The sequence below is a fragment of the Lissotriton helveticus genome, chromosome 9, assembly GCF_964261635.1.
Source record: "Lissotriton helveticus chromosome 9, aLisHel1.1, whole genome shotgun sequence".
NCBI classification, from domain to species: Eukaryota; Metazoa; Chordata; class Amphibia; order Caudata; family Salamandridae; genus Lissotriton; species Lissotriton helveticus.
The window spans coordinates 1245704968-1245723127 of NC_136070.1; the positions used below are offsets into that span (position 1 = coordinate 1245704968).

The window sequence follows — 18160 nt, forward strand, 5'->3', positions numbered from 1 at the left end:
TCTACCTCAAGAACACATTTGATTTGAATGAAATATAGGTTTCAAAGTTGCACCTGTAATTACTCAGGAACCTGCAATTGTCTATTTTAAAGGAAGCATCCAGCATTTTCAACGTGGCTTCGATTGAGGTGTCCTGGAATCGATCAGTGAGAATTAAGTGTTGAGGAGAAGGCCCGCTTATAAAAGGTTTTTGCATGCGTTTATGTAACTTATGCCTTCAAATTCACGAGTACATCACACTAGCTGACAAGAAAACATTTGTAAATCGTCCCCATGGAGTGTCAATACCACAACTTTCACTGTTAGGCTTCGACCAGTAAAAAAATAAGTTAATGAAACAATTAAGAATCAAATTCCCAAGTCTGAATAACACAGGTATCCATGCTTAAGTACGACAGTCCAACTGGCACACAAATCAGAACCTTATTAATGGCATGCTAATTTTCCACAAGCACTGGTAACTATTATATTTCCCTAATGCATCAAGCATTTTTCATTGCACTTTGCTACCTTGTCAAAATGTCTTCCAGAGACAAGAACAGGGTTGTTTGATTGAGGAGCCTTGTTGTAAGACGGAGTATATTTGTTGGCATTGTCATCTCTCCATTCAGGGCGGCGTCTTCTGCCGTGCACATCTCGGTATGTGCAAGCTTTACTGATGTCATCTGGTGCCAGTGTGCAGGCAGTGCGCCCACACATTTTGCAAATCTTTAAAAGCTAGTAAAAAGCTGAAAAATGAATAAAATACCAAGTAACTACGTGAAATCTGTAATGCGTGTGTTATTAATTCAAAACATTAGTTATGTTACAATATGTGTATGTGTACGATAGCGTATGCCACAAAAAACACAAGTCAATCTCCCTTATAATATGACTTTCCTGTAAAAAAATTCTACAATCTGTTAGAAGTATTGAAAAAGCTTGTTTTTTCCTTTTAGGGACTCCGTATACCAAACATTGGGCTAATTTAATTCAACTTAGCAGAATATAATCTACTTTCCAATTTCACTACTAACCAATTACTACTCGTCTGCATAAAGAGAATGATATCAGGTTCAACCAAAAGAAGCACTGGCAAAGCCAATAGGTCTCACCTATACGAGATCTATTGGCTTTGCTGATGCCTTTTATCTATGTTGTACAGCAGCGTGGCTGCTTTTCAGCATGGGTAAAGGTTAGTGGCCTGGCACAGAGTGATGTAGAGTACAGAGGCACAGAGTGCAGTGACGTGGAGTGGAATGGAGTAGTGGCATAGAGTGGAGTGGTGTATCACAGAGTGAAGAGGTGTGGACTGTAATGACGTGGAGTGGCACAGAATGGAGAAGAGTGGTGGAGTGGAGTAGCACAGAGTGCCATAGAGGCGCACTGGGAGGAGTGAGTGGAATGCCATGGCATCGAGTTTAGTGGCAGAGAGTGGAGTGGCATAGAGCGTAGTGGCAAAGAGCAACGTGCATAGACTAGAGATGAGTGGTGTAAACTGGACTGAAGTAGAGTGTAATGGTGTGATGTAGAATGGAGTAGCAGAAAGTACAGTGGGTTAGAGTAGTACAGAAGTGGGTATAAGTAAGCTAAACAAGGAACCAAATTTAAAAGTCAACACATAGGTAAAAGGCATAAAGTGGATGAATGGCTGAACGGCCACAAAAATAGGTACGCAACAACAAGCATCATGAAGGTGCAAATGTAGTGTTAGTGCACCATTTTTAATATTATAACTGCTTAATTCAACCCAGGTAAAATGTAATTTATTTTTGTTTTAAGAGTAATTGCTGGAGGAGCGTGGGGTGTCCCAAATAAAAGACCCTCATGCACGTGATGGGTATGGTGGTAAATCTAGCGGTATATCTTGATTTTCCGCTTTTAATCACGTGTGTGCATAATCATTAGGTCAGTGTGGTTATGCAGCCTCCACCAGGAGGTTCTTACCCAAGGTTGATACAGTAGTGAGCCAGTGAATAAAAAATGAAAAAATTGAGGGAAATAATAAAAAATCCCAAAAGTCAGATATTCGTTTTATTCTTTCTGTATTCGGGACTGGTAAACTCTGGACTAGTGCATAGTATGGCACTGATTATGAGTAACGGATGCACTCAGAGTATCTAAAGAATGAGAATTGTGAGTTAAAAAAAAAATGGTCGACATGTTTCTGCCTCGACAGCCTTCAGTTAGGACTTACGGGCATTCATCAGGACCTCAAAGTGAATAAAGTGAGGAAAATAGTTAAAATATTTACAAAAGTGCTCTTACAAAATTGTGATAGGAAATAGGGATATCTTAAACCTGTTCCTTTGTTAGCGAGGTCATATTGTACCTGTAAAAGTAAGAAAAAGGAGAATTGCGTATAGACAAAACAAAGGGCGGGGTACATTGGGACACACATAGAGCAGAAATCTGCTTCAATAGTCTATTTATTGATAGACACATTCACAACTAAAAAATGGCAATACTTCATAGACCAGTTAGTGTATGGCAATGTCGACTCACTCATTGCCCCTCCAAACTCATGTGAGAGACTGTGACATGCTCAGGGTAGTACACACGGGCATGCATTTTGTCAGTGGTTCATTCATAATGCGGGCGTGCATCTAATATTGCCAGTGCAGATGGTGCGGAATGCCCGTAGTTCATATTGTGAAGAGGACAGGTTGGTGATCTTAAATGCATCGTGTACATATTCTGTGACCTCCCTGTAGTAAATGCTAGCATTATTACCTCACGCGCTTTACTAACGCGTTCCAATCGGGTGGTAGAGCCTGAGAAGGACTAAGCGGTAAAAAATAACAATAACATATTAGGGCTTGGTCTTTGCCACATTGTACTTGCGGTTATTGTTTGTCGGGCTCTTCACGCCTGGTACCTATTGCGTCTTCTTCTGTCGGCTTGTTGGCGCGCTCTGCTCTCCTCGACCCGGAAACCGAGAGTCTGAGTCTCCGGGTCAGGATAGAGGACGCGGCTGTGACGCCTAAGGAGCTGATTGGTTACCCTTGGGGTTGCTCTGGTAACCGAGTATCAAAAAATAGCCTGATGGCGCTGTTGTTATGCAGCCAATGCGCGGAATTTGATTACATCAATGTTTTCAATGTTTATTGAATGCTGAATTAGTTGTTAGGCTTTAATCAATAAAGGAATGATTGTGATTTCTCTAGAAAGAGGAATGGGGCGGTCATGTTGGGAAAGTGTGGAAGTGCCTCAGTATATATCAATAGTTAACTGTTAAGACCGAGGTATTTTGACATTTTATCAGTTTTTTGAGAGGCTCAACCAAGGAATATTATCGTTTAATCCTTCGCAGTGGGTGTTGAGTCTGTGCACCCATCTCTGTTCTTTCTCATAAAGGATTTTTTCGGAATTTCTGTCTTTTGTAGACAGGGTTTCTAGTACGACCCAATTTAAATCTTCAGTGGTATGACCCATTTCTAAATAGTGATTTGCCATTTTCGTTGTGCTCTTCTTACACTTTACATTGCTGCGGTGTTCACACATTCTCTGTTTTATTTTCCGACAAGTCATACCGATGTACCTGAGGTGGCAAGGGCATGTGATCATGTATACCACATGACTGGTATTGCAATTCGTGTGTCATCTCAGCTCCCACTTGAAGTCGGGTCGCAATTGTAGCTCTTTTGTGGCTCTAGTCAGGCTGCATATTGAACACGACCCGCATGGATAATGTCCCTTTACCTGTGGATTACCCCACGGGTTCATCGTATCTCTCGATTTTTTTGGAGCAGGTCTCGTGTGAACCAGAATGTCCTTTAGGTTGCGACTTCTTTTATTCGCGAACCTGGGTTTGGGCCAGCTTAAATCGCCTGATGTTAGAATTCTCCAGTTTTTGTTTATCATTTTCTTGATATCATTCGTCATGGAGCTATATGTCGTCACACAAGTCAATGTTTTCTCAGTTGGTTCTTTTAAGGTAGTCTCGGGCAGAGAATCTCGATTTTGATTTCTTGCCCGTTTCTTGCATTTGTTTATCGTTTTCCTTGGGTAGTCTCGGGCTTCCAGTTTTTTGCAGAGATCACTAGCTTGTGATTTATATTCTTCAGTGTCACTGCAATTACGTCTCAACCTGAGGAACTGGCTGTATGGCAAGTTCTCTCTCAGGGAGCGAGGGTGACATTTTTGTTATCTGGCAAGGAGATAAGAACGATCTATCCCAATTTCATAATTGGATGAATGAGAGAGATGAATGTCTCCGTTTCACCTACTCAACAGATGAGAAGAGTATTGATTTCCTAGATTTAACAATCTATGCTGAGGCAGGCACCTTACAAACACGAACCTTCTTTAAGCCAACGGCTAAGAACAGCCTGCTTTCATACAAAAGCTTCCACCCTCGCTCCCTGAGAGAGAACTTGCCATACAGCCAGTTCCTCAGGTTGAGACGTAATTGCAGTGACACTGAAGAATATAAATCACAAGCTAGTGATCTCTGCAAAAAACTGGAAGCCCGAGACTACCCAAGGAAAACGATAAACAAATGCAAGAAACGGGCAAGAAATCAAAATCGAGATTCTCTGCTCGAGACTACCTTAAAAGAACCAACTGAGAAAACATTGACTTGTGTGACGACATATAGCTCCATGACGAATGATATCAAGAAAATGATAAACAAAAACTGGAGAATTCTAACATCAGGCGATTTAAGCTGGCCCAAACCCAGGTTCGCGAATAAAAGAAGTCGCAACCTAAAGGACATTCTGGTTCACACGAGACCTGCTCCAAAAAATCGAGAGATACGATGAACCCGTGGGGTAATCCACAGGTAAAGGGACATTATCCATGCGGGTCGTGTTCAATATGCAGCCTGACTAGAGCCACAAAAGAGCTACAATTGCGACCCGACTTCAAGTGGGAGCTGAGATGCCACACGAATTGCAATACCAGTCATGTGGTATACATGATCACATGCCCTTGCCACCTCAGGTACATCGGTATGACTTGTCGGAAAATAAAACAGAGAATGTGTGAACACCGCAGCAATGTAAAGTGTAAGAAGAGCACAACGAAAATGGCAAATCACTATTTAGAAATGGGTCATACCACTGAAGATTTAAATTGGGTCGTACTAGAAACCCTGTCTACAAAAGACAGAAATTCAGAAAAAATCCTTTATGAGAAAGAACAGAGATGGGTGCACAGACTCAACACCCACTGCGAAGGATTAAACGATAATATTCCTTGGTTGAGCCTCTCAAAAAACTGATAAAATGTCAAAATACCTCGGTCTTAACAGTTAACTATTGATATATACTGAGGCACTTCCACACTTTCCCAACATGACCGCCCCATTCCTCTTTCTAGAGAAATCACAATCATTCCTTTATTGATTAAAGCCTAACAACTAATTCAGCATTCAATAAACATTGAAAACATTGATGTAATCAAATTCCGCGCATTGGCTGCATAACAACAGCGCCATCAGGCTATTTTTTGATACTCGGTTACCAGAGCAACCCCAAGGGTAACCAATCGGCTCACTTTCCCAACATGCGTGTCCAATTCTTCGCTCGGAAATTACAATCATTCTTTTTTGACTTAAGACTCACAATGAATCCTGCATTCAATAAACATTGAATTTAAAACATTGATGTAACAGAGTTCGCACGTTGGCTGCGTGAATTACATCAGCGCCACCAGACCGTTTGTTGACAAACGGTTACCAGAGCAACCCCAAGGGTAACCAATCAGCTCCTTAGGCGTCACAGCCACGTCCTCTATCCTGACCCGGAGACTCAGACTCTCGGTTTCCGGGTCGAGGAGAGCAGAGCGCGCCAACAAGCCGACAGAAGAAGACGCAATAGGTACCAGGCGTGAAGAGCCCGACAAACAATAACCGCAAGTACAATGTGGCAAAGACCAACCCCTAATATGTTATTGTTATTTTTTACCGCTTAGTCCTTCTCAGGCTCTACCACCCGATTGGAACGCGTTAGTAAAGCGCGTGAGGTAATAATGCTAGCATTTACTACAGGGAGGTCACAGAATATGTACACGATGCATTTAAGATCACCAACCTGTCCTCTTCACAATATGAACTACGGGCATTCCGCACCATCTGCACTGGCAATATTAGATGCACGCCCGCATTATGAATGAACCACTGACAAAATGCATGCCCGTGTGTACTACCCTGAGCATGTCACAGTCTCTCACATGAGTTTGGAGGGGCAATGAGTGAGTCGACATTGCCATACACTAACTGGTCTATGAAGTATTGCCATTTTTTAGTTGTGAATGTGTCTATCAATGAATAGACTATTGAAGCAGATTTCTGCTCTATGTGTGTCCCAATGTACCCCGCCCTTTTTTTGTCTATACGCAATTCTCCTTTTTCTTACTTTTACAGGTACAATATGACCTCGCTAACAAAGGAACAGGTTTAAGATATCCCTATTTCCTATCACAATTTTGTAAGAGCACTTTTGTAAATATTTTAACTATTTTCCTCACTTTATTCACTTTGAGGTCCTGATGAATGCCCGTAAGTCCTAACTGAAGGCTGTCGAGGCAGAAACATGTCGACCATTTTTTAACTCACAATTCTCATTCTTTAGATACTCTGAGTGCATCCGTTACTCATAATCAGTGCCATACTATGCACTAGTCCAGAGTTTACCAGTCCCGAATACAGAAAGAATAAAACGAATATCTGACTTTTGGGATTTTTTATTATTTCCCTCAATTTTTTCATTTTTTATTCACTGGCTCACTACTGTATCAACCTTGGGTAAGAACCTCCTGGTGGAGGCTGCATAACCACACTGACCTAATGATTATGCACACACGTGATTAAAAGCGGAAAATCAAGATATAGCGCTAGATTTACCACCATACCCACCACGTGCATGAGGGTCTTTTATTTGGGACACCCCACGCTCCTCCTGCATACCAAAGGTTGTGCAGGACAAGTGATCCTTCCCCACTTGATTAGTATATATATATCCAGGAAACTGAATGGATCAGTCTTTCTACCTCCCTCTTATGATTAGAGAATGTTTTAAGATTAATCCAAAAAATGCAGGAGTAGATGAACACCGTCCAAAAATGAGTTTGAAATCTGAACGAATGGAGAAAGCAGCACAAGAACTGAAAACAGAGGAAGTGTCCTGAAATGGGCACCTCAATCACAGCACGATCAGCGGACGGAAATTAATTAAGCTGAATCGACTGTTCACAGCGTTTACCATTGCATGCGTAACAACGCATGCCATAACAACGCGGTCATTACAACGATTGCGTTATTTCGCATACCGTTACAGCGCAAGTCCGAACAACGACTTGCGTTGGGGGGCAGAAGGTGTTGGATTCAAAATCCAACACCTTCCCTAGTGTCCGCACAGACTGGAGTTGGAATAGTAAATTATACTATTCCAACATCCAACGCCCCCTAACGCAAGTCGTTGTTACGACTTGCGTTGTAACGGTATGCGTAATAACAACGTGGTCGTTGTAACGACTGCGTTGTTATGGCACGCGTGGTAAACGCATGCAAAGAAAGATCACATATTCGAATCAACCTGCGCTTGGTCCACACTCCATAGAAAGAAAAGGAAGTAGTGCATGTCACGCACTGGACAATTAGGTGGCAGCAAAGAAGTGACAATGAAGCTAACGAATGGTAGTCAATTGACGGGTTGCAAGTCTTTTATTGTAAATAATACCCCTTGCTAGCGAGAGTGCATGCACTGTTGCACGTGAGGCCTAAAAATAGGCCAATGTACATTAGTTGCACTGACATTAAAGATTATGCAGCTACTTAGTTATAATAAAAACAACAGAGGTGATTATCATTAGTGCTCGCTGCATAGATCCTTTGTGGCATATGTATACATGTGATTGGTGTCTTCAACTCTCTACTGGGGTGTCAATGATATCACTTAATTCTTTAAAGTATGTTTCCTCAATTGCAGGGAAGTAAAACACAAGAATTTTAGAATGATTCTCATATAATTATTAGCGTGTTGTGTATTTACATTATAACGAACATTCTTGATATTAAGAAGATTCATGGATTTTCCAGTTTAAAGTAATAATAATCATCTCGGCTGGCTCTTTCACAGCAGTGAAACAGCCAGCATTTCCTTTGGTTGGATCATCTGGCTGAGCATACCGTAGAGGGCAGGGTGCAAGTTGGAGGAGGACGCAGGTCCTCTTCACAATTCTAGAGAGAGGACTCCATTCCCTACCAGAGCTTAAAGGAGCCTGAGAGGTGTTGCCTAGTATCCCAGCTCTGCCTGCATTTACAAACACCATGCAAGGGTAACTTACGTATGTAGCCTGGCAAGTGTTCTACCTGTTGTACCACTATTTTAATGTCCTTGCTGGTACAAAAATTTTGAAAATCACTTAAGGCCATTTTTTCCATCTTATCAGTGCATGCTTTAAACAGTAAATGTAAAGAAAAAACTTTAAAACGTGTTCTGCAGCTGCCTTAATGATGCAGGATCATAAAATGTGAGCAGATGGCCGGTATGTTTCTCTTGCAAAGGTGGCAACCCTGGATAACCTTGCCTCCTCGTGTTCCTAAACCTCTGTAGCAGTCCTTTTATTTGTGAGAGCCACGGGGGGGGGGGGGGTATCTTAGAACAGTGATACTTAAAGTAAGTACAGCCCCTCTTGACCTTTACATACTTCCTCCCCCCCCCCCGCTGAACAGTGGAATAATCTGCTGTTTACTTGCTGAGCACTAATAAGCATAAAACATGTTAAACAAACAGGTAAGCATTTATTTGCAGGTTAAATAAATGAACTACTGTGGTGACCTGCATCACTTAACTTTGGTAACCCTGAAAATAAATGCTTGCCTGTTTACTAAACATTTTTTAGATCTCCTTAGACAATCCCTGACCCACCGAGGACCCCCTGCTGCTCAGTGCAGCCCTTAGTCACACCAAAGACCATACTTTGCGGCCCCTGGGCAAATGTTTACGAGTACCCATGTCTTAGAATGTCTTGTTAAATAACATGAACTTCATACCATTAATCCTTCTATCGGCTAAAGAACAGCAAATGTGCAGTGTTTTGAAGCTAGACGAAGAAAAAAACACAACATAAAACAGAAATGCAAATGCACCTCTTGTTAAATTCTCCAAAACAGTTTAAAATGTAATCTACCGTTCCACGTACGTTTATAAATAGTGTCCCTTTCAGCCAATTCCCTCAATTTCCCACTGAAGAGTGGAAAACGTGTTTTATTTATAAAAAGTCAAACATCCCAAAACATGTTCTGGTCACATTTTTGCATAATTATCTTAACGTGTTGCTTTTCTAAAACACAGCTGTTCCACATTATAAGCAAGGAACATTATAAGGACATGACATTACTTATTGTGGTTTTCCTTCCTGTAATAATTGCGATTTATGGAATTAATACCCCCTGCACATGCACACTATTTTTCTTAGGACTTGTGCCCTTGTGAAGCCCGGGAATAGTCTACAGCAGTAACACGAAGTTGTGAATTACAGAACACGAGAAATCTGAAGTGCTAGCAGCAGACTCCCAAACCATAGCACTGAAAAACGATTTTTTTTGTACAAGACATCTGCTTCACAGTTCTATCCAGGTTAATGTGAAAGTCGCTCACCATAATGTGGTCAAAGAAATGAGTTCTGTGGCATATGCTTCAGTGACTCCAGGCCAGAAGTATAAATAGGCCTCAGGAGATAGCTCGGTGCACCTCCTATTTGCATAAAGTAATCCCAAGAGATACCACACGACCAAACTGAACTACTGGTTAGAGTTTAACAGACCTGCAACCCAACCAACACACTTTGCACTCAAAAAATGTGTGGCCACTCACCCATAAGGAATAGGTACTAAAAGAAAGAACTAAATCCCTATGACTCCTATACCTCCTTTTCACAGACCTCTAAGGTTACAAGCAGTGATTGGGAGTCATCACTTCTTATTTAATTTCTAACTGGCTGAGCATTTGGTCTCCTTAGAGCCACATTTTAAAGAAGAAGTAAGACTACTCATTTGCACTTGCCAACTAACTGCCTTGCACTGAAGCAAATGGACACTTTATTAAATGCCTATGTTTAAGGGGCACCACGGTCTTATTTGTTGGAGCCAATACGCATGACCACATTTCATTAGAGACCCCGTGGGACAGCAACCTATCTTATCAAAGAACCTAATGCTGCAATCAACCCCATTAGACACCAAGCGCTAAGAAAGAATTCCTTCATTAGTAGTCCTCATTGATGCAAACCATCATCCCCCATAATTTAAGGGGGGCGGCTCCGCTCCCTTTAGCCATAGGGGGCTCGATGGTCAATTTAATTGCACTTTTAAAGACTCCTTTTCTGCGCGCCACTGCAGCTTCTTTTTCTTAATGAAAACTATGAAAACATTGTACCCAGTTTACATGCAACTGCATTGTGGCATTGTGTGGGGGGTTTAACCGCATGCGTGCGGGCGGAATTCCGCCCGTACGCTGAGATTTACTCATTCGCATGTTACGTGAGGAGCTGGGCTCGTCATCAGCGTAGCAGGAGGCTACCTCATGACGAGCCCAGCTCGTCATCAGCGTCGAAGGGGTTAAACCCCCAGGAAACAAGCTCCTTATGAGTACGAATGGTCAAGGACAGGGTTATGTTTTGAAGCTCGTTGAATGAGGCAGGAAATGCCCAACTTTCACCATTTTGCCCTTTGGTGATATTACAACGAATGAACGTGAAGCTCATGTGAAGTGATGCTGGTTACAAACATCAGCAGGAAACAAAAAGTATTCACACCAAACAGTTGAACACGTTTTATTTATACACAGATTTTTTTTTTTTACATCTACTAAGTCTTAGCCTTTTGTTTGAAAATATGGCCACTACGCTTGTGTGTGTAAAAATGTTTACAAAAAGTAAAATTCCTTTGACGTTTCGATTATGGAGTCAGGAGGGAACTTAGTTCCTTTATATATGATTTCATAATAAGCATGATTAAATATTTACAAATGTATTTATTTGTTCAACTAGAAATTGGGAAGACATGTACTTTTACTGCTTTCGATTCAGACAAGTAGATATAGGTGGAGGTGTGGTTTAGATAAGAACACTCTGTACACTTAGCTGCCTAGTTTTCCACGCATGAGTAGATACTCTAGTCTAGCTTTCTTTCTTTCAATACCGGAAACTGTAGAGAAAACCCTGGGGGGGGGGCAGATTTACAAGCCCCTTGCGACACTTTTACTCCGCCGTTGCGTCACTTTTGTAACGCAGCGGCACCGTAAACAATGCGCCACATTTACAACGTGATGCATCTACGGAGATGCGTCACGTTGTAAAGCTCTGTGTCTCATTATACCGGTGTCAGGTATAATGTATGCAAGGGGGCATTCCGACGCAAGAAAGCGTTGTAAAAATGACGCAGTGAAATCTACGTCACTTCTACAACACCATTGCATCAATACCTTACGCCTGCTTGAAGCATGCATAAGGAGTGATGCAGCACAATAGGAATAGGCATTCCTGAGCATTGCTGGAGTGGCGTTGTGCTTCCCACACGATTCCAGCAACACGTTACCTTTACACCAACAGATGCGTCCAGCATCTGTCAATCCTGGCGCCACATTGTAAATGGGACGCATCCATGGTGGCGCAAGGATTTTTTAGTATGAAGAAATTAAACAGACGCACCTCTACTAAAATGCAGAGATGCATCAGTTTCTTGTAAATCTGCCCCCTGGAGAGGAGCAGTTCGTCTTGCCTGGACCTGGCACATTGATGGAGGTAGATTGAGTTACTAGTTGAAAGACAGCCGTTTACCAGAGAGACACAATTCTTGTCCCAGTTTCCACATGAACAGGGCGATAGAACCTTAGCGCACACGCCAGCCGCATAGGGTGACCAACCGTCCGTAAATTTCACATACCGTCCGTCATTTTAGTATGATGTCCACAAGGCGTCCGTACAGACGCCTTACAGACATAATACTAAAATCGAAATGGGAAATCTCAGAAAGGAATGGTGTTTCCCCCACGAGAGGCACTGTGAGTTAAAAAGACTTCTCTCGGGCCTCTCGCTCTTATCTTTTAAACTGAAGAGGCTGCCTGCAGCCACCCCTCCCGGACCTCCCTCGTGCAGACTTGTCAGTCTGAGACTGCAGCTGATTGTCATTCTATAAGTGCTAATGGGCCCAATTGTAGTGACAGCATGTGGGGTGCCTTCTCCTGCGTGGGACTAGGGCAAAGCATTCTGCTTTTGTCTTGGCGCCATGCTGGAGAAAATAAAAATAAAATAACTAACATCGTTTTCACTTTACAGACAGATTTCAACATACAAATAAAAAATACTATTTATTAATGTTTATTGTTACTAGCACAAATCTTGATTGCAGAAATGGACCGATGTTGCTTTGCAAAGTTGCGCGCATACTGAAAAACTGTGAAGTGCACGATTGGCTCAACCTTATAGAAACTTATTTTGACTTGTATTTATTTTGGTTGTCTATTTACTTATATATTATTGTGCCACCTCCTCTGATATGTCTGTAAAACGTATGTTTTGTCCCAAATTTTTGTCCTGAATTTTGACCTGTCCTGAATTTTGACCCTTTGTCCTGAATTTTTACACTGACCGTCCTGAATTTGCACCCTGCCAGTTGGTAACCCTACAGCCGCATAAAACTACACTGCCCAGAATACACCGGGTGGGGGCTAGGATAATGAAAGAGCCGGAGCCGTTCGTCTCCAAGGACTTTCCTCTATGCATTCACAGCATGTTCCTCCAAGGATACCGCTGTCTCAGCCGCCCTCTCCACCACCCTTCTCCAAGTCCCAAACAGTGCGCACTTTCCCAAGATGTGCCCGTTCGGGAGTTGGAACACACTTAGCAACCTCAACCGGCCTCCTCCTGGTCTTACGGAGGCGGCTGCCCCGGGCTCACGTGTGCCGTCCCCGCCGGGCCTACCCCAGACTCTGGAGAGAAGGTACCTCAGGTGAGGGCGGGCAGCGGAAGCGTGCGGCTTCTCACCCGGGGGGTGCTGCCCTTCCCGCGGGAGGGACTGGGGACTGAAATCTTTCCCTCCCTCCCCATAGGTTACAGGAAAAGGCGCCCTGAAACCGTTCGCACCGCGGGCGAAGCGCCTTAACGGCCACCACAACAGTAACGCTCGCACTTACGTCACAGCTTCTCCCGCCACAGGAGACTGCCTCTGGTTAGAGGAAAGACTCTGAGCAGCGACGCGCCGTCACGTAACCATCAGAGGAGGGTACGTCATGCGTCTCTGAGTCACGCATGGATTACATTAAACACCAAAAAAGTCCAGGGAGTCAGAAGATGTCTGACTGCCAGGGCAACCTATACCTTGTGGAATGCATAAAAACTACGCAATAATATCCTTAATTTATTACTGGTTTCTTTATTTCAGTAGTCAGTGTAAATATATTTATCTGATTGAAAGACAGTTACGCGAGCATCTAGTTGTTCCAATAAAGCTGAATTAAATAAACTGTGAGTGGTTCACCTAGGAATGGCTGGCAACAACAGACAAATATTGTCAGCTGTAGTACGAGTTCGAGTTCTTGAGTACTCATGCTCTGGTTGCATCTTTTTGTGTGCGGGACTCTAGGGTTATCATGCATGATTATTATTGCAGATCCTTTACAAATAATTAAATACATTTTAATAAACTGTTTAATCATCCAATATTTTAGTGACTAACTAAATTAGCCTCGCATAACCCTGAATAATACATCGCATAAAGGCAAGTTAGTGATGCTCTTCTCAAATTGCTTATGCTTTATAGATTTTCTAAACGTGAGAGAGGAGACAAGTCATTTCCTGTTTCTCGTCTGTGCCCCTGCATTCTTCTCTATTTGTACATCCTCTTCCCTCTTCACTATTGCAGTGTCGTGCACCCCCTTGTGGTTCTCGGCAAACTCCTTACAAAGTTACATAATCAGTTGGGAGGTGTCTGGGTGTGGTCAATAAAGCTTATGACATAGTGCGTTCAGTTAACGGTTGCATAGCTGCCAAGGTTTCAGATTGCTCATGTGTGACATTTTCATAATTTGTGTAATTATGAGTGACATTCAACGACTATGAGTGACACTTTCTCGCAAGCAAAATCCAGCAATGAAGACGAGGGAAGCATATTAAATAATATCCTCCTTCTTTCTCCTTGTGTGTTTTTCTCTCTCTTACTCTGGGTCAAAGTCATGCATGCCTGCCAAGTGTCACGCATCAGGCGTGACACTAGCGCATTTCAGTGTGGTAATCCGCATTACCGCACTGAAATGCATTGTCACGTATATGTGTGGTGCCTCAGCACTCTGACTGTGAAGTGCTACCACTGTAGTAGAAGCTGTGCTCCATTAGGAGAAGCAGCATGAGCCTAGTGCGCTGCTGGCAGCATGCAGTGGACAAAGTGTGAGCTATCTGACCTCTGCCTGCTGCACACCTAGTGAAGAATTGCAAACTAATTTATCTTTTGAGAGACTGAGTTGGCAGGCACCCACCACGCCGCGACATGGGGGCTGGCTGTATTCATCAACCGGAGGAGTCTCACTCTCTCATCCCGGCCGTGGTGCAGCCTTATGTAACTTGGCTGTCGCAACAAACGGGTCGCCAAACGGACAGGGTCCAGGTAAGGTAAGTGTACATTCTGGGCAAAGCTGGGTGCTGATAAATAAAAGCGAAGACAGAGTAGCTGTTATAGTGTGAGGCTGTTTATCAGCCGCGCATGTGATTCGACAGCTCTTGTGTACAGGACACGGACGGAGTTTATTGGGTTTGGAGGCGGCAGTTCTCTGCTTGTTTCTTGTGCCCTGCACTTCACGTCCAGACTAAGTGACAACGCTTTGTGGCCTACTCTGTAACTGGTGTTCATTGGCAGTGCCCGTGGGCAGCACCCCCCTTCTTTATGCCTCTTAGCCAGTGTGATGCTGGGCTTCTTGGTGTTGTGCGTGAGGTGAGGCAAGCTGCTGGATTTATTTCAGTATGTTAATCAGTATCCCCACAGCCACTTCAGCTGGCGTGGAGAGGCAGCCTGCAACTCAGGCGGCTCCTTGACACAAGTGGAGCTTGCCCGGTGAGTGAGGCAAAAAAAACCAGGGAGAGTAGAGCCGAGCCGGGCCGGCTCTGACTCGAAGAGTCTGTACACAAGCCGAGCCTTTAAAATATTTGCCACATAAATCATGCAGCAGAGAGCTATTCACAAACTGTGGGACTCGTTGCACAGGACTGTTTTTCAACAAATGCGCATAACTGTGACACTAATAACATTTGCATATCATTGTAAAAAAAAGTGTAAATATTGAAAATGAGGAAGAAAGTAAGGAAGGGAAGTGACAGAAGGGCATTAGGGACCGTAAGGGAGAAGTGGAGGGATGAAAGATATACGGAAGGAGCATAGAAGAAATGAATAGCTCAAATACGGATGAAAAAAAGGTAATGTTAAAGCAGCGCTTTGTTTTTGAAAGTTTCTGAGTGTCATGTGCGAGTTTTCAGTATTGAAATGGAAGTCAACAGATGCTGTTTTGGTCACCCATGGCACTATCATGGATAGTTCAGAGTCTGGTGAAGAGACCCTGGAGTTGTTGTGTTCTATGGAAGAGTTTACACATCTCAATAACGGCACCAGCTGCAGCACAGTACACACATAAATGGTGGAATGCTTTCAGCTCACCACACTCAGATTCAGCAGTGCAAGTTTTCCTCATGATTTGACTGTGTGTGTGTGTGATGGTATTTATTTGGTGGTGTACATTTGTGTTTGTTAGAGTAATTATGTGTGTCAAGACAAGTGTTTGGCGGAGTGAGATAGTGAGTGTTTGTTGTAGTTGCCAAGTGTGGTGGTAATAAATCTCAGACCTCCTTCGCTAATCCTCTCTTTAAACTCAGGAGCTAAGGATGTGATGCTAAGGCCTCCCCTCAGGTGGGCGGCACGTTTCTCGGTGGTACTTACTTTCCTTTCTTCTATAGGTTAATGTCAGCTGACATATTACTTAAGAATTGGAGTGCGAAGCAATAGAACTTAGCCATCAGTTCCAGCACATACTCTGTCAGCATTATATCTCCTCCAACACCCCCATCCAATGCTTAAATTGAGCTCGTGGTTGCAGATGGGGCCTACTAATACTAATTTTGGGAGGCCATCATGACTTTGAACCAGAGTAAGAAAGAGAAAAACACACAAGGAGAAAGAAGGAGGATATTATTTAATATGCTTCCCTCGTCTTCATTACTTGATTTTGCTTGCGAGAAAGTGTCACTCATAGTCTTTGAATGTCACTCATAATTACACTGAAATTATGAAAATGTCACACATGAGCAATCTGAAAACCTTGGCAGCTATGGTCAATATTTACACATTTTTTTTACAATGATATGCTAATGTTTATTAGTGTCACAGTTATGCGCATTTGTTGAAAAACAGTCCTGTGCAACAAGTCCCACGGTTTGTGAATAGCTCTCTGCTGCATGATTTATGTGGCAAATATTTGAAAGGCTCGGCTCGTGCACAGACTCTTCGAGTCAGAGCCGGCCCCGGCTCGGCTCTGCTCTCCCTGTTTTTTTGTTGCCTCGCTCACTGGGCAAGCTCCACTTGTGTCAAGGAGCCGCCTGAGTTTCACGCTACCTCTCTACGCCAGCTGAAGTGGCTGTGGGTAGACTGATTAACATACTGAAATAAATCCAGCAGCTCGACCGGCATCAGACTGGCTACGAGGCATAAAGCAGGGGGGTGCTGCCCACGGGCACTGCTGCCAACGAACACCAGTTACAGAGTAGGCCACAACGCGTTGTCACTTAGTCTGGACGTGAAGTGCAGGGTACAAGAAACAAGCAGAGAACTGCCGCCTCCAAACCCAATAAACTCCGCCCGTGTCCTGTACACAAGAGCTGTCGAATCACATGCGTGGCTGATAAACAGCCTCACACTATAACAGCTGCTCTGCCTTCGCTTTTATTTATCAGCACCCAGCTTTGCCCGGAATGTTGTGAATTACCTTACCTGGACCCTGTCCGTTTGGCGACCCGTTTTTTTGTGACAGCCAAGTCACATAAGGCTGCACTACGCCCGTGATGAGAGAGTGAGATTCACTCGGTTGTTGAATGCAGCCAGCCCCCATGTCGTGGCGCGGTGAGTGCCTGCCAACTCAGTCTCTCAAAAGATAAATTTGTTTGCAATTCTTCACTAGGTGTGCAGCAGGCGGAGGTCAGATAGCTCACACTTTGTCCACTGCATGCTGCCAGCAGCGCACTAGGCTCATGCTGCTTCTCCTAATGGAGCACAGCTTCTACTACCATGGTAGCACTTCACAGTCAGAGTGCTGAAGCACCACGCATATGCGTGACAATGCATTTCAGTGCGGTGATGCGGATTACCACACTGAAATGCGCTAGTGTCACACCTGATGCGTGACACTTGGCTGGCATGCGGTTGCACGCTAAAGAATAAAGACGTGTCATACACAGCTCTGTGTGTGGCATGGTTATTTGTGTGCTCCAGAGCTGGGGAGGACGCAACAACTGGCAATGAGTAGGGGATATGTGCCCCGAAGAAACAAGACGGCTCTCGCTGAGAGTTTGCCAAGTTCCAGCAAACTGCTTGTGCTTGCCACGGGCGCCTCAAGAAGCAGTCTATGGTTGGCGTATGGGGGAGTCAAAGCTCTGCTCTAGCTCGTACAAGCCTCTTGAAGAAGGTCAAGGAGAAGCACAGTCAGAAAGCCTGCCAGAAGCCTACTGGTAAGACCAAAAGAAGAGGTACTGCAACAGGCTGGTGCAAGAAAGCGCTAAAGGCAGTGATAACCAGGTGTGAAAGTACAAACGTACTTACCGGCACGAGCAAGAGAAGTGCAACACAACCTTGAATAGGTGTGATGACGAAGCCCGGTTGTGCCGCTGGTGTATGCAATGCAGCAAGTGGCATCCAGTACACCGAAAGGCCTTCAGCATGGCCAGTCCTTGGACTTTTGGGGCACTGGGCGAAAGGAAAAATGTGAGGCCCCTCTAATTTGCATGTGACAACACAAGAAGTGACGTGACATAAAGTGAAATAGCAGGACTATTAATCATCTTTGGCATCACTGAAGAGGCCTAGTCCTTTCATTTAGATCCTAAACTCCTGCATTTATGAATGAAAATTAAAAATTGAAGTTTCAGAATGCAAGGAAATAACAGCAAGATTAACTACTTACATGTGGTATAAAGAGGCAAT

General features: G+C 43.7%; 1 protein-coding gene across 3 annotated transcripts in view; it reads right to left on the reverse strand.

Annotated features, from left to right (window-relative positions):
* Positions 1-13247, reverse strand: part of HMCES (5-hydroxymethylcytosine binding, ES cell specific) — a 64694-nt gene extending 51447 nt beyond the window's left edge. Inside the window, exons 1-2 of one of the 3 annotated variants that reach the window (XM_078661772.1) lie at positions 13122-13247; positions 511-728 (exon numbers count right to left, since the gene is read on the reverse strand). In XM_078661772.1, the coding sequence (XP_078517898.1) occupies positions 511-699 (189 nt within the window). In that variant the 5' untranslated portion in view covers positions 700-728; positions 13122-13247. Of the gene's footprint in view, positions 1-510; positions 729-8980; positions 9000-12932 lie in introns of those variants that run through there. The other 2 variants (XM_078661773.1, XM_078661774.1) reach the window with 2 other exon arrangements.
* Between the last annotated feature and the right edge of the window lie 4913 nt (positions 13248-18160).